Source organism: Lithobates pipiens, unplaced genomic scaffold (assembly GCF_037356315.1).
Source record: "Lithobates pipiens isolate NorthernLeopardFrog02 unplaced genomic scaffold, aLitPip1_a1.2 Scaffold_25, whole genome shotgun sequence".
NCBI classification, from domain to species: domain Eukaryota; kingdom Metazoa; phylum Chordata; class Amphibia; order Anura; family Ranidae; genus Lithobates; species Lithobates pipiens.
This window is the reverse complement of record NW_027507787.1, coordinates 37675318-37701941: the sequence shown is the minus strand read 5'-3', so window position 1 is coordinate 37701941 and position 26624 is coordinate 37675318. Positions and strand designations below refer to the sequence as shown.

The 26624-nt window shown below is 41.7% G+C and overlaps 1 protein-coding gene across 9 annotated transcripts in view; it reads right to left on the bottom strand.

Annotated features, from left to right (window-relative positions):
- Positions 1–26624, bottom strand: part of MYPN (myopalladin) — a 254461-nt gene that overhangs the window by 60375 nt on the left and 167462 nt on the right. For 8 of the 9 annotated variants that reach the window (XM_077454256.1, XM_077454259.1, XM_077454262.1 and 5 more), the window contains 7 exons: positions 21948–22123; positions 15586–15637; positions 9530–9647; positions 8865–8930; positions 8248–8389; positions 3344–3367; positions 2383–2499 (listed from right to left, as the gene is read on the bottom strand). In XM_077454256.1, the coding sequence (XP_077310382.1) occupies positions 2383–2499; positions 3344–3367; positions 8248–8389; positions 8865–8930; positions 9530–9647; positions 15586–15637; positions 21948–22123 (695 nt within the window). Of the gene's footprint in view, positions 1–2382; positions 2500–3343; positions 3368–8247; positions 8390–8864; positions 8931–9529; positions 9648–15581; positions 15638–21947; positions 22124–26624 lie in introns of those variants that run through there. The other variant, XM_077454264.1, reaches the window with a different exon arrangement.

The following is a 26624-nucleotide window of genomic DNA, read 5'->3' as shown; positions in this document are numbered from 1 at the left end:
TAATTGTGGAGAAAAAAAAGACATCAATCTTGTTTGGGTGTAACGTCGCACGACCACGCAATTGTCAGTTAAATTGACGCAGTGCCGAATCGCAAAAAAGTGCTTTGGTCAGGAAAGGGGTAAAATCTTCCGGGGCTGAAGCGGTTAAAGGAAACACAGATTCACCTTATTAACAAATCAAATGGAACATACAACCTGCAAAATGAACACTTGCTTTGTTAAGTGAACAGTACCTACTTCTTTAGTAAACCACCCCCACAATCCTTATATAAGAAACTTGTTTTTCATATTAATGGAATTAATGATATAAATCTTTATTGTTTTAAATAGGCAAAGCTGTGCATTGCTATACATCAGAGCAGAGATCAAATATAATGTTATGAAAGCTGTGTACAAGGGAATGTTGGTGTAATTACAGTGAAATGTAGGGAATCCAAAATGATGGGCTGTTCAGTAGATGGTTCTATAATGAGGAATAGTGACTGATATATGAGGAGCATGCCAGCCAAGTGCAGAAGACAAACATGATAATGAATTATGCATTTGGGTACAGCCAGGGTCAGCAAGCAGTGTGACACAGCAATAGATCAAGCACAGTAAATCTATACAATTTAACATGTTATTAATCTTTAATTTAGCCAAAAAGGATGTTTTAATTGTGGTTGGATGCTGGTGATCTGAACTATATCTTTCTGGAGATTCCAGCTCCAGAGGTGTAACTGCAGAGTCTCCTGTTTGGCCACACCAAGTCACCCTGCTGCTTTTTCTCAATGCAGAACAGAAATAAAATCCAAAAGATGGAATGATGTGGCATGTGGAAAGACATAAAAACCCTGGTAATGTATTCCAGAATATTAGGTGGGGTGGTGCATCATTAAGCCCAACAGCATTCGTCCAAAACTGAAATATGGGTTTTCAATAGAAACATTAAATGTTTATATCCATAACTGATGAATAATCATTTAATAACTATCCAAGTCAACCTCCCCAGGATAATACTATCCTACCAGTCATTAGATGTTGTGGCTGCATTCATGTTTTCACGTGATGATCCAGCAAAAAATATGCTTTATGTCCTTTCATGGCTGTACTCTTTCCTTAAATTTATGTATGGATTAGTCATTGATGTAATCAAAGCTGGACTACAAACATTTCTTCCTTGTTTGATTTCCACCACACGGGGGTGAAGGGATAAGCAGTGTACTGAAGGAAGATCACAATGGGGTTTATTTACTAAAGGCAAATCCACTTTGTACTGAAAGTGCAGTTGGAAGTAAAGTCACTGTAGAGCCACAGGGTATACGCAAGGCAAATAAACAGCATTTTAGCTTGCACATGATTGGATGATAAAATCAGCAGAGCTCCCCCTCATTTTAGATCTACCCCTTAGATTTAGAACGACTGCACTTCCATGTGCACTTGCAGTGCAAAGTGTACTTACCTTACGTAAATAACCCCCAATGTTTGTGCTTTCAGTTAATTTCACAGAAAGCGACAAGGACACAGGAACATGAGGTATTTTTCTGTACTTGCTAAAAATGTTCATAGCCTAAAAGGTGAACATATAATTTATATTCTTGGGTTTATATTCTTGGGTTTAGATATCCTTTAAGTCAGGTTCCCTGACACTCTGCTGTTGAGAAGTGGCTTGGCAATTAAGGTTGTTGCACCATCCAAATTGGAGAAAGAGGTAAACTGGAAATTCCATTCCTATCAATATACAAAAATTATTATTATTCAGGAATTATATAGTGCCAACAGTTTGCACAGCGCTTTACAATATGAGGGCAGACAGTACACTTACAATACAAATCAATACAGGAGTGATCAGAAGGCCCTGCTCTTTAGCGCCTAAAAATAGCTCTTTTGTGTAAACAACAAAGCTTGGTTCCTTAAAAGCTTGAGAAAAGAGAACAAACACAACATTTTGTTGCCAACAGCAAACAAGTTTCAACTGCATCATAATTCTTGAAAACCAAAAGTTTTAGCGCTCGTTCATACCATGCTTGCATGAAAACTGATGAGAAAACCGCACAGATTTTACTTGCAGAGACATCAGTTTCACATCAGTTTACATCAGTTTTCATGCTCGTTTCAGTCAGTTTTATGCATGTTAGTTTTCATGTACATCAGTTATGTGTCCTGTTCACCCCAATGCTGATGTCACATCAGTTTTTTTTCCTGTGGAAAAAACTGCATACACGTTGCAGATTCCTGCACAGAAAAAATCTGCAGGTTGTGGTGTGAACAGGGCATATAGAGAACAATTGTTTTTTTTTTTTTTTGTGTGCCCTTGCAGAACGCGTGCAGAAAAAGTGATGTCTCTGCACCATGGTGTGAATGAGACCTTAATATAAGGTCATTTATAAATAATACTTTTACCTTTCACAGTCAAATAGGCAATGCTTGAAGTGGTTCCATATTTGTTGCTTGCTGTACATGTAAACATGCCAGAATCTTCAGAGAAGACTTCTGCAATGACTAAAGTGCATATCTCTTCTGTGGAAGAAAACACAATCAGTTTTGTATCTCTCAGCTTCTATATTTTATGTATTATTAAAATAATAGATCGATACACACTAGCTGTGTTTCATTTTATGCATGCTCTGCAACACTAAAATCTAGGATATTAGCAATTCCCCTCTAACCCCTCCTTCCCACCCTCCCTCCTAACTATCCGCTAGTATGGAAAAAAGCTATCCAAATGCCCATTTTAATAAAATTTAAATCTATGATCATGTGACTTATTTGGGTCTTTTTATTTTAGGTGCCCACATTGCTGCCTGTGTGGTGTGGCACCTCCTAGTGGTGGAGGCAACATTAGCAGCAGCAAGGTCCTCTCTCATAGGCTCCAGAGGCAGGAGAACTCATGGGATAGTGAGGGGACTGGTGCCCTAGATTATAACATGCAAGGAAAAATGCCTGGTCCTTAGGGCAGGAACTTATCTTGGCTCATAGAGGAAGAGGCGTTTGGAATCAAAACTGATAACTAAGGTAAATGATGCACAATGTACTATTTCAATTTTATTTTTGCCTGGACTTGGGTTTAAAGAGCAGAGATCTTACCATTAGAGCCCCTGAGAGGCATGAAAGACTATCAGGTCTTTTACCCTCCAGCATCTAACAAAAAAGATATCAGCTTTGGGCAGACTGACCCTTTGTTATTGAAGTAGCTGTTTTATATTAAATAGGTTGTCATAAAGCATGCCTTATACAAAATATTGGATTGTCAGTGTATCCAGCCAGCTAACCACTCACAAAACGTAAATATGCGTGTCATGTAAACATGTTTTAATAACTTTTAAGGATCATACGGGATTGCATTCAAGGTTCAAGCTATTACCTGGTTCCGCCATAGATCGAGGCTCTAGAAAGACAAAAATATAAAAAAATAATTTATTCCTATCTTGATTTCAAATTACATTTTCTTGAAATGTAAGGACTTATAACATAATTGCTTGTATGAAAATTGTTAAAGTCTCTTCCCTGTCTAAGAATGTGTGATTGTGAAAGTTATTCATTTTTAATCTGGGTCCTGATAAACCCTGTTACTATCCTACTTGTTCAAATAATTGATGTTTTTTACAGTTCACTCCAATATCCATGTGTTGATGAATATTGTAATTTTTTCTTTAGAAGTTTAATCGTCTTTGCAATTGAACCTCTCATATGTCATTTGTATTTTTGTAATGGTCTACAGTTATCTTATTGTTGATACAATAAATTGAGATTGAACTAAATAATGTGTGATTGCAATTGGCTTCTGCTTGCAACAGCTATAGCATTGTTTGTTTTTAACCACTTAAGGTCTGAGCCTCTTTTTTAGATGTGCTGTTTACAAGTTAACCACTTCCCACCCGGCCACTGCATATGTACGGCCGAGTGGGCGCTCTCTCCTTCTGTGTGGATGTTGAGGAACGTCCCTCAGAAGGAGGGGGATCCCTCAGAAGGAGGGGGATCCCTCAGAAGAAGTCGTAAATAAATACCACCAAAAGAAAGCTCTATTTGTGCGAACAAAATGATAAAAATTTAATTTGGGTATAGAGTAGCATGACCGCACAATTCTTACTGGAAAAGTGAGAGCGCTGAAAGCTGAAAATTGGTCTGGGAAGGAAGGGGGCGAAAGTGCCCAGTATTGATGTGCTTAAAAACATTTTTTTTTGCTAGAAAATGACTTAGTACCCCCAAACATAATACATTTTTTTCGAACCCCCTAGAGAATAAAATAGCGTTGGATGCAATTCTTTCTGTCGCACCGTATTTGCACAGCAGTCTTACAAGCGCACTTTTTTGGGAAAAAATAAATTTTTTGAATTAAAAAATAAGACAACAATAAAGTTAACCCAATTTTTTTAATATTGTGAAAGATAATGTTACGCCAAGTAAATTGATACCCAACATGTCCCAACATGTCACGCTTCAAAATTGCGGCCGCTCATGGAATTGTCGACAAACTTTTACCCTTAAAAATATCCATAGGCAACGTTTAAAAAATTCTACAGGTTGCATGTTTCCTACAGAGGAGGTCTAGGGCTAGAATTATTGCTCTTGCTCTACCAATCGCGGCAATACTTCACATGTATGGTTTGAACACTGTTTTCATATGCAGGTGCTACTCACGTATGCGTTCGCTTTTGCACGTGAGCTTAGCAGGACGGTTTAAATTTTTTTCTTATTTATTTTACCTTTTATTTTATTTTTTTACACAGTTTTTTTTTTTTCTTGTAATAGAAAAAAAGCATGACAGGATCTCTTAAATATGAGATCTGGGGTCAAAAAGACCTCAGATCTCATATTTACACTAAAATGCAATAATAAAAAAAAAAATTGGCATTTAAAATTATTATTTTTTTAACCCTCCTAGCGGTAATCCCGAGTCTGGCTCGGGTTAGGATTTTACTAACAGGAGTGGTAACCCCGAGCCAGACTCGGGATCGCATCGCTGGATGCAGGGGAGGACACAGGGAGAGTTATGCCGCGTACACACGTAGCCGTCTATCCAACGGACTTAGTCTGGCGGACTTCCCGCCAGACTGCTGGCGGACTTCTCGCCAGACTGTCCGCCGGACTTTCCGAACGGGCTACTTGCCCACACACGGCACTTTTTCAGCGGACTAATACGGCGTACTAAGTCCGCCGTACTATCCGCCCTACTGAAAGGACTCGCCCACGCACGCGGAGGAAAGTCCGCTCATTTCGAGGGCGTCTCCAGGTAGGCGGGGCCCGCGAAGGAGACGTCGCTGGCCCCGACACCTGGTATGGACTTAAAGGGGAACCCCAACGCTTGCCCCCCCACCCCAAAGCACCTTGTCCCCATGTTGATGAGGACAAGGGCCTCTTCCCGACAACCCAAGCGGAGGAGCCCGGCATTCTTCTTCGTCGCCGCGGCCTCTTCTTCCGACTTCGGGGGTCTTGTCCCCCTCTTCGGTTCTTCTGCCGGGCCACCGTGCCTTCTTATAGCTCTTTTACAGGCGGCGGCCCGGTCTTCTGTCGCCGCCGCCGCTGCCGCCTTCCGTTCTTCTTCTTCTTCTCCTTCTTCTCCTGGAGATGTTGACTCAAAGCTCTCTCCGGACGCAAGGGACGCGCTGCGCGGTGACTTATATAGGGACAAGGGGCGGGGTCATCGGTTGATGTCACATGGGTTGATGTCACATGGGTTGATGTCACATGACGGCAGTCCCAGCATCCTCAGGGACTGTGACATCGTAAGGGGGCGGGGTCACCATGTGACATCAACCCATGTGACATCGACCGATGACCCCGCCCCTTGTCCCTATATAAGTCACCGCGCAGCGCGTCCCTGGCATTGCGGCCGGAGAGAGCTTGTGTCAACATCTCCAGGAGAAGAAGGAGAAGAAGAAGAAGAACGGAAGGCGGCGGCGGAGGCGGCGGCGGCAACAGAAGAACCGAAGAGGGGGACAAGACCCCCTGAAGTCGGAAGAAGAGGCCGCGGCGACGAAGAAGAATGCCGGGCTCCTCCGCTAGCAAAAGAGCTACAAGAAGATAGCGAAGGAGAAGACCCCTGAAGACAGAAGACCCCCGGAGCTGTGCAATAAATTATTTTATCTTGTGTGTTGTGTTTTTTTTTGTACTTTATTTTACAGGTGAATGGGTAGGGGTACATTGTACCCCATACTCATTCACATAGGGTGGGGGGCCGGTATCCGGGGGCCCCCTTATTAAAGGGGGCTCCCGGATTCCGATAAGCCCCTCGCCCGCAGACCCCGACAACCAACGGCCAGGGTTGTCGAAAAGAGGCCCTTGTCCTCATCAACATGGGGACAAGGTGCTTTGGCGTGGGGGGGCCGCGCAGCCCCCACTTCCCCAAGGCACCCCCCATGTTGAGGGCACGCGGCCTGGTACGGCTCAGGAGGGGGGGCGCTCGCTCGCCCCTCCTTTCCTGCCTGGCCGGGTAGCGTGCTCGGACAAGGGTCTGTTGTGGACTTGGGGGGGACCCCCACGCCGATTTTTTTTGGCGTTGGGGGTCCCCTTTAAGTCCATACCAGGTGGCGGGGCCAGCGGCGTCTCATTCGCGGGCCCCGCCTACCTGGAGACCCGCTCTAAATGAGCGGACTTTTCTCCGGGCGGGAAAAGTCTGTTCATTTCAAAAGTTCGGCGGACTGGCACACACATGATTGTCCACCAAAATGCGAGTCCAGCGGGAAGATTCTAGTGCAAAACTACTTTCTAAGTCCGCCGTACTTTCGGGTCAAAAAAGTATGCCGGAGCCTACACACGGGGGGATTGTCCAGCGGACTAGAGTTTGCCGGACTTTTCCACCCGCTTGTTTGATCGTGTGTACGCGGCATTACTTACCTTGTCCCCTGGATCCAGCGATGTCCTCCGCGCTGTGTGATCGAGTTGTCCTCCGCTCGATTCACAGTGCCAAATGCCGCCGAGCTCCGTTTCCTGTGACATTACGGCGCAGGGGAGCGGAGAGCGGCGGCAAATTCAAAAAAGTAAAAAGACACAAAACACACACAGCACTGTAATCTTACAGATTACAGTACTGTATTAAAAATGACACACCCCCTTTGTCCCTAGTGGTCTGTGCAGTGCCCTGCATGCACTTTTATATTATAAATACAGTTTTTTCTGCCTGAAATTTGGAGATTGTCCATAGCAACCAAAAAGTGTCCCTTTTTCAGTGTTTTAGGATTTGATTACATTATTGAATAATTTTTATTATTCTTTATTATATTATAAACTTTATCATACCCGGGATGTCTGCTAGACTCTGGTTTGAACAGATTTAAGAGAGTTATTCCTAAGAATTACAGGACTACAATATAAAACGCCAAATTTCCATGCAAAATAATTGTACCGCTTTCAGCACCTAAAACCAGACTGAATCATACCGCCAGGGAGGTTAAATGGACCTTTAAGAACTATGGGCCACTTCCGCCCTGCAATGTCATGGAAACAGGTGGGGACCATCTTCCCCTCACTCGTCTCCATGCCAAGGAAAGAGGAACATCCGATCGCCTCCACCGCTTCCGACGGCTCCGGTAAACGGGCACCGGAGCGCAGCGGGAGGGGCAGGCCCCCTCTCCCACCACCGATAAACGTGATTTTGTGGTGAATCCTCCACAGAGTCTACTTTTATCTTGAAGAGGACCGCCGGCCGAACAAGAGGATACCAGGGTCATGGCAGCTAGCTGCTGCCATAACAACGATATCCCCCATCAAAGTAAGGAACTATATCGGTGTGCGGAGGTCCGGAAGTGGTTAAGTTGGGTACAAATTAAACCTACATTATTTATAAACCTTCAGCTAGCCAAAGACATATGACAATGTTTGCCAGATGTAAAGACAATACCCTAAATAAACAACCTTTCGTAAAAAAAGATCATTCTATAAGTAGTAAATTTCTCTACCACAAAAAGTGTAAAAAAATGAAATAAAAAAATAATTTTATATATATATATATATATATATATATATATATATATACACACAAGGTCTGTTCGGAAATGTTCAGCCATTAATTATTAATATGTAACAAGAACAGTTTGTTCACATGCGTGAACAATGACGACTACACTGTACAAGCCAGTGGGGGCCATTGTAGGCTGACACATCATTGTTTTTTGCAATATATTAATAATTTAGGCCTTAAACTTACTAATGAGATAATTTGTCTAAATGTTGTAGCTTATAAATAAGGAATTTATAACATCACAAAACATCTTATACAAACCAACTAAGAAGCTGACAGTAGTAAAAAATAAGACAGTATTTACATACTTTTCTGCAAAATCCGAAAATCTGGAGAATCTTCAATCAGAGTTCCTTCCCTGTACCATTCCACCTTTGGATATGGAGATCCTTTCACTCTGCTCTCAAACACAACTAACTGACCCTCAGAGGCCGTTATGTCCTGCAATGTCTGGTAAATAAAACGTAGGGAAAAAATAGGAAATAGCAGATATTGGGACATGTTTAGGGTGTCAAATTATTTTTAGTTTCACAAAACAAAAAAAACAAAAAATGCAAAGGTATTCACAAATTGAAACATAGACGTATAAACCTGCCATCCCAGAAAATAAAAGATTACCAAAATATACTCTTTGGATAATATTGTGCAGAAAAGTCTATTAAATGTCTGGAAGAATTGGATTAAATACGTTTCATTTTCTGTTTCACTGTGGAAAAAGGTAGATGATTTGTATATAATATAGAAATCTAAATTGTGAAAAAGTGACCAACTATTCTTAGTAGATAAAATGGATTACTTTTCTGTAATATTCCAGTCTGGGTGATTTAATAACTGATTATTTAATCAATTATAAAAAAGATGTATTGTTTGTATAATATATTTGCCTATATTTTCTGCCTAATTACAGCAGATTAAAATAATTTACCTTGGTGAAAACAGGAGCAGCCATTAATGGTCTTCCATCCAATCCTTGTAGGTACGTATTCGGGTCCTGTGAAATATCAATGATACAGAAAGGAAAGTAAATTAAAATTAACAGCTGCATTTCTCAAAATACATTTTAAATAGTGTAGGGAAAGGTTAAATCACTGATAGGTTTTTATTGCTGTCTATGTCTTGGCTGAGAGGAATCACCCTGTCTTTTTGTCTTGATGCCCATTATATTCAGAATTCAATATCTACCCAATAAACTGGACATTTAGCTATGATGGCTGTATCTTTCACATTCAAAAATGTAGGTGTCTGTTAAATTTTTGTATCTATGTTTAATTTTAGAGCATTGTATCTTTTATATTCAATGATATGCACTGCAATTACATCAGTTGTATGTTTAAAAAATCGTACCTGGCTAGATTTAAGCTTTAAGAAAGAAAACCGGATGTAAAAGCGGATGTTATTTGCTAAATCTGGGACTATACAAGACTCCTGAGCTTTTGTACTAGAGAGGCAGAAAGGGGTGTTGCAAAGCTTAACTTTTACAGCAAAGGTTCAACTTCCTATATATGTGACTCATTGTGATTTACTCATTTAAGATATATCATATTTTTCTATTATTAGCTGCTATATATGAATATATCACATATTATTTACCTGTTGTATCATTGTTGGTTGTACATTCTGTACAATTGTGATTGGAACATTTATCTCTTGGCAAACAGCTTCCTTTGGTATCTCTGGAGTAACTAATGACAGATGTTCAGCCTGTGACCTTCACAACAATACAGCAAAGTCAGTGACATGTTGGTATTCATTCATCTGAATATTTTGGCTCAAAATGTACTAACACAAAGACAAAAATACACAAAATAGCAAAAAATGTTTAAGGTAAAATAAGCAGATCACAATTATAGCACAGCTGCCAGTGTAACACATATTCAATATTCAATAGTGTATACTATAACTATGGTGTGACAATATACAATTATGCCGGGTACACCCGGGAAATTTTTTTTTGTTCAATCCAGTGGGCTGAAGGAAAAAAAAACGCACAGATTACAGTGATCAGTACTTGCAACTTTTAGCTGTGAGCACTGATTGGAATCTGGTTTTCCAGCATGCTCATTCAACAGAAGCCGGACATAAGACTGGCTTCTGTCAGACGAGGAGCTATATACAAGGGCCCAGAGTTGTCTGGTAACTGCCAAATCAACCATTTTTAGCTTGTGTGTACTTAGCTTTAGAGATTTATAAAACAACGTAGGGACATTTTTAGATTTAAAAATTTGTCAGGGAAACTGTCTGCTTTAACAGAAAGTCTCAAAATAATAGTGTGGAGTCACTTTGGGTGGGGTGGCCCGTGCAACCCAGCTTACCTTAGAGAGGTCAGGAAACTCCTTGTTCAGCTTCCCAGGCCCCTCTTATGTGTAAGTCACCCTGTGTGTTTTGTTTATAAGACTTGTTGAAAAGTTTGAATGCACCTATGTTTTATGTTATTGAATATAAAGTTTACCCCGCCCTGTATCTCTATACCAACAAGGAGGGAGGATTCTCTCCAGGGATATGTACTTGTGTCTGTTCTTCAATAAAAGTTTTATGCTTTTATCCACCCTACACTGAGTTAGGGCTAATGATTGGGTGGGCTAAGGGATCTTGAATCGTGCTGGTACAGGGTTCGTCACATTGGTGGCAGTGGTAGGATAGTGCTTCCTTGCTGTGAACACGTCCAAACCACCACTGAGATCCAAGATCGGGATAGCAGACTTTGGTTGCACCAGCGGAGATATGGACCTGGCATCAGAGTCTGCGGGGCTGCTGCAGATCGCCCTTTCAGTATACCCCAGGACTGTGTCTGCGAATAAATACCTGAAGCTCAGGCAGTGGATTCGGGTGGAGCTCTGGACTGGAGCCCTCGAGGTTGCTGGTATGCACCAGGGAAAGTGTTTTCCAACCCCAGGGCAATGTAGCCAGTGACCAACGGGAGTTACGAATGCCATTCCTGGGAGAGCAGCCCCAGGACCAATGGTGTCTGAGTTGGACAGGCTGGTCCAGCAGGAGATAGAGCTGGACAATCAATTTCATACTCTTCAATGGCACGCAGAGCACGAATATTTAGGGAAGACAACAGAATGCTCTCCGGAGGGCTATGACTTTGGCAACCGTGGATTGCTTTGGGGGAGCCTTACAGATGGTTTTGGTGATGAAGAGGAACTTATCCTTGAGGACCTGCGAGAATACAGAGAGGTTTGGTCGTGCAGGAGTCTCAGAGCTTAAACCTGATCTGGAATATTTGGTAAGGAAAGAACAGCACCTGTAAAGGGCATACACTGCTAGAATACGTTCAGCAGCATGCCCCAGAATCAGCAGCAGAAACTCTGGAGATTGCCATTCCCAAAGCTGAAGTGCTGACAACAGGGCAGAGTTCTGATAGCCTCTGCCCAGCACCAATAACATCTTCTTGGTTCCACGGACAGGAGATGGTGAACCTCTATTCCCAGACACCAGTTCCAGAGACTGGGGATTTAGACCTTTCTGGTGAGGAGGAACAACTCAGTGAACCTCCAGCGGAAGAGCTGGCTTCAAATCATGGTCCTGTTGACTTCTACACAGAACAATCAACTCAGCAGGAGCTCCTGGGAGAAAATGCAATCGGCACCTCACAACTGCAGCTTGAGCTGGTGTTCATGGATGGGACAGCGGTCTCCACTGACAACAAACCTGCAGAAGAGCTTGCAATAGGGCAGGGTGCTGCTGGTCTGGGACAATTTGCTTAGGTTACTGTGTGGGTACAGGCATTAGGGCAGCGGTCATCAACCCTATCCTCAGGGCCCACTAACAGGACAGGTTTTATGTATTACCTTGGAGAGATGCAGACTAGAATACTGCAATCACTGAGCAGAAAATGATATCACCTGGGATGTATTTCAGTTATCTTGCAAACCTGGCCTGTTAGTGGGCCCTGAGGACAGGGTTGATGACCACTGCATTAGGGGACTGGAACTATAGACCAAAGTCAACCAATCTGGGGTCTCCTTCTGTCTCAGTCTCCTGGCGAAAGGGGAGATATGTGACGGGAGTCACTTTGGATGGGGGCCCGTGGAACCCAGCCTACCTTGGAGAGGTCAGGAAATTCTTTGTTTAGCTTCCCAGGCCCCTCTTATGTGTAAGTTTGCCTGTGTCTTTTAGGGGCATAGGGTGACCGAGAAGCCACACTTCTTCCAGCCATGCCTATGGGGTTAATGTTGGTCAGTAACGCTACCCCACCCTCTTTACTCTGTGTATTATGCATGTTCCAAGCATGAAGAAAGCATTGGAACATGGCTGCATTTTTGTTTATAAGATTTTTTGAAAGGTTTGAATGTGCCTGTGCCTCATGTTATTGGATGTAAAGTTTACCCCACCCTGTTTCCCTATGCCAACTGTGTCTCTATGCCAACAAGGAGGGAGGATTGTCTCCAGGGATATATAATTGTCTGTTCTTCAATAAAAGTCTTATGCTTTTATCCACAGCTAGGGACTGGGTGGGCTAAGGGATCTTGGAACATGCTGTTACCTGGCAAAGGAAGCTTATACGGCAGACATACTCCTCAGGAGTATGGGGCTCCATCATAAATAGTAATAGCATATACCAAAAGTGGGCAAGCTACAATGTCAAAGAGAAAGAGCAATTGGAGGTCAAAGCTCACCAACAAGGGAAAATTAAGACTAACAGGATAATGTGAATGTCACAAAAGGTGAAACTCTAAAATAACCAGAGACAGATCAGCACTTGGGCAGGGCTAATCATCAATAAAAATACTTTATAGGTGTACATCGGTATGTGTGTATATATATCATGTACAGTTTTAATTTCATAAAAGCTAAATATTTCTTGATAAAATTTAATAAATTTCACTTGCATTTAAGTCAAGGAATATATAAATGAATGTATTTAATCATGCAGCATACCAAAATAAGAAACAGCTCAGACTTTATTGTAAATAGTAGGTGGCATTTGTATTTTTATTAAGTTGACAAGATATTTTATTTGGGTGCACACTTTGAAATATATGGACAGAGGTGCATGTCTTAGTTCTGATAGTATAGTCCTCTGAGGCAGGCTGTAGACAGACAAAAGTCTCACTAGAAGGGATAGGTAGTAATAGGTAGTAACTACCAGTGTCGCAAAGGTCGCACCTGCAACCAGGCCCTTTTGTTCCACCACCATGGAGGGCCCATGGCGGCCGAGTGGCTACCGAATCCATTTCTCTGGGTTTGACCAGCTGTCTCAGTCTAAGTCCTGTGCAGAAGAGGGAGGAATTCAAAGAATTCAAAGAAGGACCAGGCGACAGCACTGCAGAGGAGGGGACATTGCTGCCATAGTGTGTGCATGGCAGAGTTCAAGGGGTGGGGAGCATGGTGTCCCTATTTTTTGATTGGAAGTGTGGTGTCCCCATGCCATTTATTGATTGGAAGTGTGGTGTCCCCATGCCATCTATTGATTGGAAGTGTGGTGTCCCCATTCCATTTATTGATTGGAAGTGTGGTGTCCCCATGTAATTTGCTGATTGGGGAATATGTTGTCTACATGTCATTTATTGATTGGTGCCCCTGTGCCATTTATTGATTAGGATCATGGTGCTCCCCCATGTCATTTATTTATTGAGATTGTGGTGTCCCAATGTCATTTATTGATTGAGGTCATAGTGTCCCCATGTAATTGAGTGGGATTGTGGTGTCCCCATGTAATTGACTGGGATTGTGATGTCCCTATGTCAAGGGCAGAATTACCAGGGTTGCAAATGTCACACTTGCAACTGAGGGAAGGGCCCCAGGATCAAAGGGAAGGATTCTGGGACTGATGGAAAGGGACCAGTGGATTTATGGAAAGGACCCTGGGGCAGGTTTAGGGGGGGCCCTTAATGGTTTTCAAGGTTCTAGTTATGTCTCTGGGTAATAAGATATGTGCCCATTCTCTCTCACACTGTTGGAATGCCAGAACCCAACACAGTGTTCTTGGCAACACTGAATAGAGTTTCCTTTGATCCATTGAAAAGCGATCATCACTTGTTTGTACATGTTGGAAAACATTTGTGTCCGGTAACAAATGTTTCTGATGCTCAAATGTACATAACACCCTTTAGTAAACATCTGCATTTCATAGTTATCCAACTATGACAGCACGTGGGTGTGGGCATAAAAAATGTATGGTAAAAGTTCTAGTCCATTTTCTTCACAGAAATGGGAATAATTATTGCTCACTTGCACTGGGATTTGGAAACATCCTGGGAAATCTCTGTGAACAAAAATGAGTGCTTATAATGCTCAGAAGTGCTCAATATACTTATCTACTAAACGTCTACATCACCCAACAGTTGTTCTTCAAGTGCAGATAAAATCAGCTATACAGCTGGCAACTATCAGTTTATGTATTTATTTAGGGGCACATATGATTTTCTTCTGGAGTTGTTGCCTGGGAAATGTCCCATTCTTGAAATGCTGACTGGGAGAGATCCTATTTTGGAGCTTCTGATTGGTAGAGACTCCATTCTGGTGCTGCTGCTTTGGAAATATTCTATTCTTGAGCAGATGACTGGAAGAGATCCCATTCTGGAGATGCTGACTGAGAGAGATCCAGTCCAGTATGGCTGACTGGGAAAAGTTGCATTCTGGTGCTTCTGACTGAGAAAGATCCCATTCTTGATTTGCTTGATTACAAGAGATCCTATTCTGCAGCTTCTGACTGAAAGATATACTGTATACCATTTTGAAGCTGTTGACTGGGAAAGATCACATTCTGGGAAAGGTCTGATTTTGGAGAAGTAGTATGGTGAAGAGTATACTTTGATAATTGTCTCACCTAGTTAGCTGGCTGTGCAACACGTAAATAATATGAGTTCCTGATAAATAGAGTGAACCATCCACCCAAGTTTGTACATTTATCTTTTGCCCAAACCACACCTAACATCCTAATTATTACTCTTGCCCTACTGTAAGAAACAAGCCTGAAGAAAATATCTTCCCAAGTCTATGTAAAGACGAACCAGCCTTGACCTGTAGTGAGTAAATATGGAGGCTGCCATTGCTGAGCTCTTTTTCTGAAAATACTCTAGCTGTTGTGTTTATCCAATGGCTTTAAAACTTTAAAAAGACTCTTAGGGGAAGGGGGAAAACCAAACTTATGCAGGTATAAAGTGCAGGCATTAGAGGTGTACATACCTGCAGCAGGCTCTCAAACTTATCTGTCATGGACAAATCTCAGGCCATTCTGACTTCCTGATAGTGCTGAAGCTTGCCTATCCCTTACTGCCTCCTGCCCATTCCATAGTTCTGGACCAATAGGGGTAGGCAGGCAGGAATAGAGCTCAGTCGCAAGCTCCAACACTCCCTAATGTGGCAGAACAGCCCAGGCTTCAGCTGTGATGGGAAAATTTGGAATACCGCTACAGGTATGTGGTACCGCCAGGGGCCTGCACTTTATAGCTGCACTTTGCCTACCTTGCCCCCAGTGACAGAATATCTGTAAGTCCCCTACCTGCAATAAATATACAGATTAGAAATGCTAACCTCACTCTGATTTTCCTGATTTGCAAGCGTTTTCCAAATAAATCAGCCAGGTAGCTATCATTTTCAGAAGGTCAGTAATGGCATCCTCAATATATCTCTAGATACATGCTTCCTTTATAAAAAGAGAATATAATAAAAAAAATAACTGAACACCACATACGTACTGATCCAAGTCAGTCTTGCTCGTGTCACCTTCAGAATCAGAGGATGATGCTCCTAAGCAAAAGTAAAAAAAGAATTGTTACATTTATTACAAGTATATATATATACACACCCATTCTCACTTAAGAATAGGAGCAGAGTGCAAGTATCTAGTGGAAGACTAGATACTGCTCGGATAAGGGTCTGCTATGGACTTTGGGGGACCCCCACGCCATTTTTTTCAGCGTAGGGGTTCCCCTTTAAATCCATACCAGGTGACGGGGCTCGCGAGGTGTCAATCTCGCCGATGGAGGCAGCGACATTCACTTCCTTCGCTAGTTCCGTCTACCTGGAGCCACGTTCAAAATTAATTGACTTTTCTCCGTTCATTTCAAAAGTCTGGTTGTGTATGTGTAGGTCTGCTCATTTGGAAAGTCCAGCGGACCTCCGCTGCAGAGTCCGGCGGGTTGTCCGCCGGATAGTCTGATCTTGTGTACGCGGCATTACAGTGCCCATAAATATTTGTTTATAGTTTATTAGTTGGTAAGGTTGAATAAAGGCACTATTCCATCCAGTTCAACCAGTGTAGGTTGACAGTGAAAAACCCCCCTACACAACTTAAGGTTAAACCACTTCTCCTCCAGTCTCATTGTGTGGCCCTGTACCTGACATTAAATAGTTTCCTACCTACGTTGGAATCACCATTGAGATATTTTCATATTGCTATCATATCTCCTGTCAAGCGTCTCTTCTCCAGGGAGAATAAGTGTAGTGCCCTTCTCTGAACTCATTCCAGTTCCAGTACTTCCTTCCTGAGGATTAGTGACCAGAACTGGATGGAATACTCCAGATGTGGCCGAACCAGAGTTTTAGAAATTTGCAGGATTATAGTTTTATCTCTGGGGTAAATTCTCTTTTTTTGCATGCTAATAGTCTGCTGCTTTGCTTGCTGCAGCTTGACATTGCATGCTATTGCTCAGTCTGTCTTCTACTAGGACCCCCAGATCTTTCTCCATCCTGGATTCCCCCAGAGGTTCTCTCCCTAGCAAGTAATTTGAATTTATAATTTTAGCCCCCCAGTGCATTACATTTTTCAACATTAAACCTCATTTGCCATATAGTTGCCCACCCAATTATTTTTATTCAGGGTTTCTTGTAAAGTTTATATTAACTGGTATGAAGTTATTGCCCTACTTATTTTTTTTTCATCAGCAAAAACTGAGATTGAGCTGTTTATACTAACCTCTATATCATGTAAGAATAAATTCAACAGAATTGGTCCTAAGACAGAGCCTAATGCCCCGTACACACGAGAGGACTTATGTCCGACAGACTTCCAAAGGAGTTCCGCCGGAGTTCCGCCGGAGTTCTGACAGACTTTTCGGCTGAACGGACTTGGCCACACACGATCACACTAAACTCCGACGGATTCGAACGTGATGACGTACGACCTGACTCGAATAAGGAAGTTTATAGCCAGTAGCCAATAGCTGCCCTAGCGTCGGTTTTAGTCCGTCGGAGTAGCATACACACGAGCGGAGTTTTCGAAGGGGACCGGGTCCGGCGGAGTTCCTTCGGGAAAATTTGAAGCATGCTTCATTTCTAAAGTCCGTCAGACTTTGGCGAATCAAAAGTCCGTTGCAGCCCACACACGATCGGATAGTCTGACGGACTCGGTCCTTCGGACTTTGGATGTTGAAAAGTCCGCTCGTGTGTACGGGGCATCAGGGTGCCCCACTGATCACTCCAGACCATTCTGAATACATGTTATTTATCACCACCCTTTGGACATGCCCCTGTAACCAGTTTTCTATCCATGAACAAACCGTATGGTCCATGCCCACCATCCTCAGTTGGTAGATTAAGCGTTTGTGGGAAACTGTATTGAATGCTTTTGCAAAATCCAGATACACCACATCCACAGGCCTTCCTTTATCCAGGTGGCAGTTCAGTTCCTCATAGAATGTTAACAGATTGGTTTGGCAAGAATGAACCTTCATAAACCCATGCTAATTACTACTAATGATACTGTTTTCATCAGAAAATTCTTAGATATAGTCCCTTATCATCCACTCCAATAGTTTACATACTGCCCAGTCAATATCTGGAAAGTTTAAGTCCCCCGTTATGATGAAATTGCCCTGCCTCGCTGCCATTTCTAACTGTAAGAGGAGGTCCAACTCCTCCTCCTCTTTCAAGTTAGGGGGCTTGTAACATACCCTCCTCACTATTAATTTCCCACTTGCTTCTTCCCTTTGAAGTTCTACCCACATGAATTCCACCTCCCCCTTGCCCCATTTAGGATGCCATTCCTCTCTTCCACCAGTATATCATTCTTGATATATAGGCACACCCCTCAACCTCTTCTATCCTCCCTGTCCCTCTGATACAGGGAATACACCTGGAAAGTTGCCAGCCAGTTGTATGAGCAGTCAAATAAAGTTTCTGATATTCCCACAAAGTCCAACTTTTCTCTATTTTGTTAGCTAGGCTCTGGGCATTTGTGTATATGCCTCTCAGTTTTGTACATGCACATATTATTTTCACCTTTTCTAAAGCTGGGATTTTGATCTGTTAACTCATTCACACAGGGTTTAGGCATTATGGTTATATTTTCACTAATGCCTCCATTAGTACCCTCTGTCCTTCACTGACTGCTGCCTATCGCTTCCTCTGAACCCTTACCACCATCACCTAGTTTAAAGGCCCCTCTAACTTCTTGGCCATCCTTTCTCCCAACAGAGACATGCAGACATGCAGCAATTACCTGTGGATAATTGCTACTGGGTGCAAACAGAGGCCGATTATCCACACGTAATCCCTGCATGCCCCAATACATGAGAACATCTACAGACACTGTCAGTCTCTTGTTGATTTGTATAGAACTTCCCGCCTGCAGCTGTTTGCATACACCCCATTGAGTCTCCCGCAGGAATTTGCTGTCTGCCCCTAATAACAAGCATGAATGGGGCCATTAACTTCCAACCTGCCAATATTTACATAAAATGCCATCATATATGAACTATTGAGCCTTTTCACATCTCACCAGTGCATAACACTAGACCTAAACTTTGGTCTAAAAGAGGAATAATTAGATAAAGGTGAGGGCTTAGCTTCTGGATTTTTACAAAAAGTCAATATTTGTATATCAGTAATAAAGCTGCACATTTTGGGAAAGAAGAAGAGCATATAAAACAGGATTAAGAAGGTATCACTATATTTACATGCCTGGGAATAAAAAGGTTTACTGTTAATTCCCCAAGCTAAAAATGTATGGATACTTCCAGTAATCCTTTGCCCATTATGCTTTGCATAGTAGGAATATCTTCCTGACATGGTCACTAACTGCTCATATTGAACTACTCTTTAAAAGAAGTGGGCAGTGTCCTAAAATTTCACTATAAGCAGATCTACAGCCACTGCTGGCATCTAACACTTCTGGATGTGTTGAATACCTGGTACCCCACCACATGCGCCACATTATAAATGAAATAGAGTTTGATATTCAAAGTACAATTTCTGTGTTTGCAGATGACACCTAGCTATGTAGTGGGAAAACGTCCCCCACAGGAATTTTCCAATTTACAAGCAAACTTAATGCACTGTTTAATTGGGTAACTATGGGGCAAAATAAGTAAGTATAATGTTGATAAATGTAAAGTTATGTGATTGGGGGCTAAAAATGTGCATGCGTCATACATACTGGGGGGGGGGGGTGGATGGATACAACTGAAGGAGTTAATAGTCAAGAAGGATCTGAGTATTCTAATAAATTATAGACCTAATAATAGCAAGCTGCGGTTTCTAAAACAAGCAAAATATTCTGTTGTATTAAACAAGGTATGGACTTAAGAGAAAGAGAGAGAAACTAAATTCTGCCCCTGTATACAGCATTAGTAAGACCTAATCTGGAAAATGTAATTCAGTTTTGGGCACCTGATCATAAAAAGGATATCAGAAAACTGAAGAAAGTGCAGAAAAGGGCAACCAAACTGATAGGAGGTAAGGAAGACCTTGGCTACAAGAAAAGATTAACTGACCTGAATTTATTCTCTTTTGAGAAGGAGTGATGAAGGGGGATATGATCACGATGTATAAATACATACTGTATTTATTGGCGTATAACACTCACTTTTTCACCATGAAATTCGGGTGCAAATAGTGTGTGCGTGTTATACGCTAATCCAAAAAATTTTTCCTGAAACTTCCCTCTTAAAATTAACGTGCGTATTATACACCTGTGCGCTTTATATGCCGATAAATACGGTAAGTAGTCCATATAGTGAACTTGGTGTAGAGTTATTTACTTTAAGGTCATTACAAAATTTATGTCTGGACAGTGAGAGCTGTGAAAATATGAAATAGACTCCCTAAAGAACTAGTCTGGCCAGCTCAGTAGATTGTTTTAAAAAAATAGCTAGGTGCATTTCTAAATGCACAAAATATAACCAGAAATTAACTATTATAGGCAATAACACCAGAGACTGTTGGTCCAAAGAAAATCTGATTGTCTTCTGAGAAGTCAGGATTTAAAAAAAAAATTCCCCTTCTGCAGCAAATTGAACTATGCTTTATTGGCTGTTTCTGCCTTCCTCTGGATCAACAGTGGGTATAAGAACCCCTATATAAAGGTTTTCAAGCTTTTTTTAATGTATTTATTCTATTTTTTTTTCTATTGGTTAAACTGGTGTCTTTTTTTCAACCTGACTAACTATGCAATCCAACTATGTAAAACTCCTCAGTCTTAATTGACTGAAGACTTCCAGGTCAGTGACATGTAGGGTATTAAGATGATATTCCAGAGCCTTCACCCTAAAATATCTTAAAAGATTAAAAAGATGAACACATCTCAAATGCTACTGGTTCTGTAGCTACTTGTTAGCTCTTCGACATTATTAACCACTTGCCGACTGCCCCATAGCACTATTAGCCCTTGTACACACGGTCGGAGAATCCGTCGGAATGTGTCCTATCGGACCGTGTTGTCGGATAATCCGACTGTGTGTGGTATGCATCGGACTGATTCCGTCGGAATATCCGTCGGACCCAATTTTCCAACTTGTTGGAAATGTTTCCCGACCAACTGGGCCGATCGGACATACTCCGATCATGTGTAGAGAATTTTGATCGGACCAAGTGCCACACATGCTCAGATCAAATTCCTACATCAAAGCTATTGGCTACTAGCCTGAACGTAGTCCCGTCCTAACGAAATAACGTCATCACGTTAAGTATGATCGGATTTTCTGACAACTTTGTCCTATCACAGTTTCGGAGGCCATGAAATGACAAGATAGCACAAAACCCCCCAAATGACCCCATTGTGATGTGTGACACCTCATGATGTGTCACACATCACCCACTCTTCTAACCACTTGAAGACAAAGCCCTTTCTGACACTTTTTGTTTACATGAAAAAATATTTTTGTTTTTGCAAGAAAACTGAAAATTGGCTACTAGCCTGAATGTAGTCCCATCGTAACGAAATTACGTCATCACGTTCTGAAAGATCGGATTTTTTGACAACTTTGTCAGACCGTGTGTATTTCGGGCAAGATCCGACGGACAAAATCCGACGGATTTGGTTGTCGAAATCTCCGACCGTGTGTACAGGGCCTTACTGCTACAGAGCGGCCGCACTGCGCAGAATCATATATATATATATATATATATATATATATATATATATATATATATATTTTTTTTTTTTTTTTTTTCTGTACTTCCAGGTATCAAGTGCGCACAGCTGGAAAAAATATGTAGGCAGAATACACAAAATATGTAGCAGAATACACAAAATATGTAGCAGAATACACATTGGCCTAAATTGATGAAGATATTTGATTTTTTACATTTTTTTATTGGATGTGTTTTAAAAACAGAAAGTAAAAATTTTCTTTTTCAAAATTGTCAGTCTTTTTTTTTTTATAGTACAAAAAAAACAAAAAAAAATGCAGAGGTCACCAAATACCACCAAAAGAAAGCTCTATTTGTGGGAAAAGGGACATACAAAAACACAGTACCATATCGCAAAAAATGGCCTGGTCAGGAAGGGAGGTAAATCTTCCGGAGCTGAAGCGATTAAGGCAATTCAACTTGTAGGCACAATGCGTTATGCAGAGAGGGAGTATTTATACAATACAAATTGGGTTATTGTGAAACTATTGTATGGAAAGTGAAATCTGAGATTAGATAGAGAGATGCGTCACTGGCTTGCCTGGCCAACCTTGCCTGCTATTTGTGTTCATCTGAATCATGTTTCCCAATTGTCTATATTTAATCTGTTCTGGAAAATTAGCATGGAATTGTGTAGTGTCATGTCTAATACAACAGCAAAGATGCTAAAGCTTCTACAAAGGGAATGATTCACGTTTATATAAATTACCTTCTACATAAATCTCTGCAGAGGTTGAATCTGTTCCATAAATATTTGATGCAAAGCAAGAGTATCGTCCAGTGTCCTCTTCAAAGGCCTCAGTGATAACTAAAGTATTCAGATCTCCAATTTTCTGTATTTGGATATATGGAGAGTTTTCAAGTTCTTTTCCTTCACAGTACCACCTGCAAAAGTGCAACAAGTAATGCATTATATTCTGGCTTTTCTGAACAACCATCATGCAAATACAAAAGGAGAAACAACCATCATGAAAGTACAAAAGGAGAAACAACCATCATGAAAGTACAAAAGGAGAAAAGTAATGGGAAAGTGCAACCAAAACGGTATAGGAAGGAAGCCAGATCCTATTCTGGGAAAAATTTTTGGGCTGAAAATGACAAGAGAGAGAAGACACCGATTGATTCAGCCCTCAAGATTCCCCTTATAATTCAATATTAGTTTTAGGTGGGCTTAAAAATAAAAAGTGGATCAATAGACAGAGGAAGGAAAAACTATGTGAACCCCTTGGAATTAACTGTTTTTCTGCATAATTGTCATCAAATATGATCTGATCCTTATATAAGTCAATACAAAAGGCTGATAGCTGATAACACACAAACAATTGTAATCTGTCATGTAGTTATTGAACACATCCATTAAACATTCACAGTGCTGGAGGAAAACGTAAGTGAACCAAAGACTTCATGGTCCACAATGGGAAAGGTGAATGGTGAGGAGTACCGGGGCTTTGTGACACCCACATATTAAATGATCATACAAAATAATGAAAATGTAAAAAAAAAAGTGTATTGGTATATGGGTTATTGAAGTTGAACCAAAGACTAATTACTTCAACGAAAGCTAATTGCTACTACTACTACTACTACTGCTAGCTGATTGCTAGTAGTTTGCACACCTGTAGTCCAGTTAATGAAACCCATTTGGAGTTGTGGTTTACAGTTCTTTTGATTGATAAAAGACACTCAAACATTTTGCTATTTATAAAAAGCATCAGCTAATGTAAACTATGCTGTGCAAAAAGGAGCTTTCTGAAGACATGCGATCAAGAGTAGTTGATCTACATAAGGCTTTATGAAATTAGAATTACTTGTGTGTTATTAGCTTAAGCAGATTGTGGTAATCTATTGTTGTGATTTAGATGAGGATCAAACTACAGTTTACGGCAAATTCCTGCAAAACACAGTTAATTCCAATGGGTTCACATACTTTTTCTTGGCACTATATGTATTGTTCTGTTAAACTAAGAGAACATCTTCAATGTCTACCTGTGAACTCTGTTCTTGTTGTTGTGTGGTCAGTGTTTGGTTCTGTTAATGGCTCTAATGCAGTATAGCTGGTTTATACTTCTAATAAAGGGGAATAGCACAGATTCTGATTATAAACCTTAGCCTACCTCAGGAGACAAATTCTGGGGAAAATCTACAGCATGTTGCCTTTTCATTTAAGTAGCCAAAGCAGGGAATCCCACTGTCAGCCCGATCTGAAATATCCACTTGAAAATATATGATGTTACCAGAATTGATTATGCAGAACACTTATGCCACGTACACATGATTGCACATTCCGACAACAAAATCCATGGGATTTTTTCCGATGGATGGCTCAAATTTGTGTTGCATGCACACGGTCGCACAATGTTGTCGGAAATTCCGAATGTCAAGAACGCGGTGACGTACGACGAGCTGAGAAAATGGAAGTTCAATAGCCAGGGCAGCTCTTCTGCTTGATTCCGAGCATGCGTGGAACTTTGTGTGTCGGAATTGTGTACACAAGATCGGAATTTCTGACAACGGATTCTGCCGGTGGAAAATTTGAGATACAGATCTCAAATTTTGTGTGTCGGAAATTCTGATGGAAACTGTCCGATGTAGCCTATACACGGTCACGGTCAGCGTGTATGCGGCATTACAGATAATCACACTACAGACCCAGTTTAAAAACTATTTAGTTTAAAAACCACAGTTGATATACAGTGTGTGCAAGATTTACTAACACTGGTGCTCACAGGAGATGGTGCAGCTGTGCATAGTAACCAATCAGTTTTTAGGTTTTATTGTTAAAGCTTATAGAAGTGGTTACTATGCACGACTGCACCAGATTCTGCATGCACCAGTTTTAGTAAATATCTATCTATCTATCTATCTATCTATCTATCTATCTATCTATCTATCTATCTATCTATCTATCTATCTATCTATCTATCTATCTATCTATCTATCGTATATTTGACAATTATTCAAACGATTCCCTCGTTTGCAAGGCATAGAGAAAAGATTATTTCACCGAGCGTGCCCCCCAATGCTTATGACCTGCTCTCTCATTAGAGGAAGGAATTAGTCCCTTAACAAGTCTCACACCCTCCCATGGTGGTGATGGTGGTTGGGGGGGGGCGTTAAAGGACTGATTCTTTCCTGTAAACTAAAGAGCAGGTCATAAACACTTGGGGACTGAAAAACATTAACTGTGCATATACACAGTGCCATCTTAATAGCATCATGGGCCCCTGGGAAAAATAATGCTTTGGGGCACCAACAATGAAGATGGTGACCTGCAGCGTGCTACGTGTGCCGTGGCAAACAGTGGGTATGGCTAAATTATGCTACATATTGGACATGGCTTTTTAGGCTGATTAGAACTTTTAGTTTGATTTTGAAAAAAAACAATTGTTTACGTTTTTTATAATGCTGTTGTCTTAACAGACCCCTGAAGTCTCACTTTTGATACAATGAAAGGGACTGAGGAAACATATTTCCCATTTGGGAATGAGTTGGTGCATGGAACTAAAGGGATCTAGGGGGACTCTGAGGGAGGAAAAGGGATTGAAAAGGCTCCAAGGCAGGGATAGGCAACCTTATGCCGCGTACACACGATCGGAATTCTCGTCGGAAAAAGCTCTGATGGAATTCTGACGAAATTCGGCTCAAGCTGTCTTGCCTACACACGGTCACATCAAATTCCGATTCCGAGTTTATAACGCGGTGACGTACAACACGAACGACGGGACTAGAAAAAGGAAGTTCAATAGCCAGTAGCCAATAGCTTCTGTCTTGTAGTTGAATCTGAGCATGCGTGATTTTTGGCGTGTCGGAATTGCATACACACGATCAGAATTACCGAAAATTGAGAAGATGCTATCATTTTTTGGCTGGCGGAAATACGGACAACTAAATTCCAAAGGAGCATACACACGGTCGCATTTTACGATGAAAAGCTCTCATCTGTCTTTTTCTGGCCGGAATTCTGATCGTGTGTATGTGGCATTAGACAGATGGAGATCTACTTGAACAACACTGATGAAGTCAAAGATCACCGTGCACAGTGTCCTGTTGTTAGGGCTGGTTCACACCAGAACGTTGTGCCAGTGCATGGACTACTGTTTGTGCAATTCTGATGTCATTTGCAGGCAGGGCTGGATTTACATCTAAGGAGCCTATAGGCAGGGAATTCTGATGCACTCCACCAAACAAAAATAAAAAGACAGTAAGCAGGTTTAAGGAGTGCATGATGCTCAAAATGCAGGATTAACGCATGCTCTGCGCTCAGAATGCAGGGTTAAGCAGTGCGTTATGCTCAAAATGCAGTGCCAAGGCTTGCGTTGTGCTTAAAATTCAGGGTTAAGTCGTGCATTGCACTGAGAATGTAGGTTTAAGGAGGCTGTTGCTCTCAGAATGCAGGGATCAGGAGTACTTGCTCTCAGAATGCAAGGATCAGGAGTATTTGCTCTCAGAATGCAGGGATCAAAAGTGCATTGCTCTCAGAATACAGGGATTGGGAGTGTGTTCTGCTCAGAATGCAGGGATCGGGAGCGTGTTATGCTCAGAATGCAGGGATTGGGAGTGTCTTATGCTCAAAATGCAGGGATTGGGAGTATGTTATGCTCAGAATGCAGGGATCAGGAGTATGTTATGCTCAGAATGCAGGGATCAGGAGTGTGTTATGCTCAGAATGCAGGGATCAGGAGTGTGTTATGCTCAGAATGCAGGGATCAAGAGTGCGTTGCTCTCAGAATGCAGGAATCATAAGTGTATTATGCTCAGAATGCAGGGATTGGGAGTGTGTTATGCTCAGAATACAGGAAATGGGAGTGTGTTATGCTCAGAATGCAGGGATCAGGAGTGCGTTATGCTCAGAATGCAAGCATCAGGAGTGTGCTATGCTCAGAATAAAGGGATTGGGAGTGTGTTATACCCAGAATGCAGGGATCAGGACTGTTTTGCTCTCAGAATGAGAGGAATCAGGAGTGTGTTGCACACAGAATGCAGAGACCAGGAGTGTGTTGCAGTCAGAATGCAGGGATCAGAAGTATGTTGTGCTCAGAATGCAGGGATCAGGAGTGTGTTGCGCTCAGAATGCAGGGATCAGGAGTGTGTTATGCTTAGAATACAGGAAATGGGAGTGTGTTATGCTCAGAATGCAAGGATCAGGAGTGTGCTATGCTCAGAATAAAGGGATTGGGAGTGTGTTATACCCAGAATGCAGGGATCAGGACTGTTTTGCTCTCAGAATGAGAGGAATCAGGAGTGTGTTGCACACAGAATGCAGAGACCAGGGGTGTGTTGCAGTCAGAATGCAGGGATCAGGAGTGTGTTGCGCTCAGAATGCAGGGATCAGGAGTGTGTTGTGCTCAGAATGCAGGGATCAGGAGTGTGTTGCACTCACAATGCA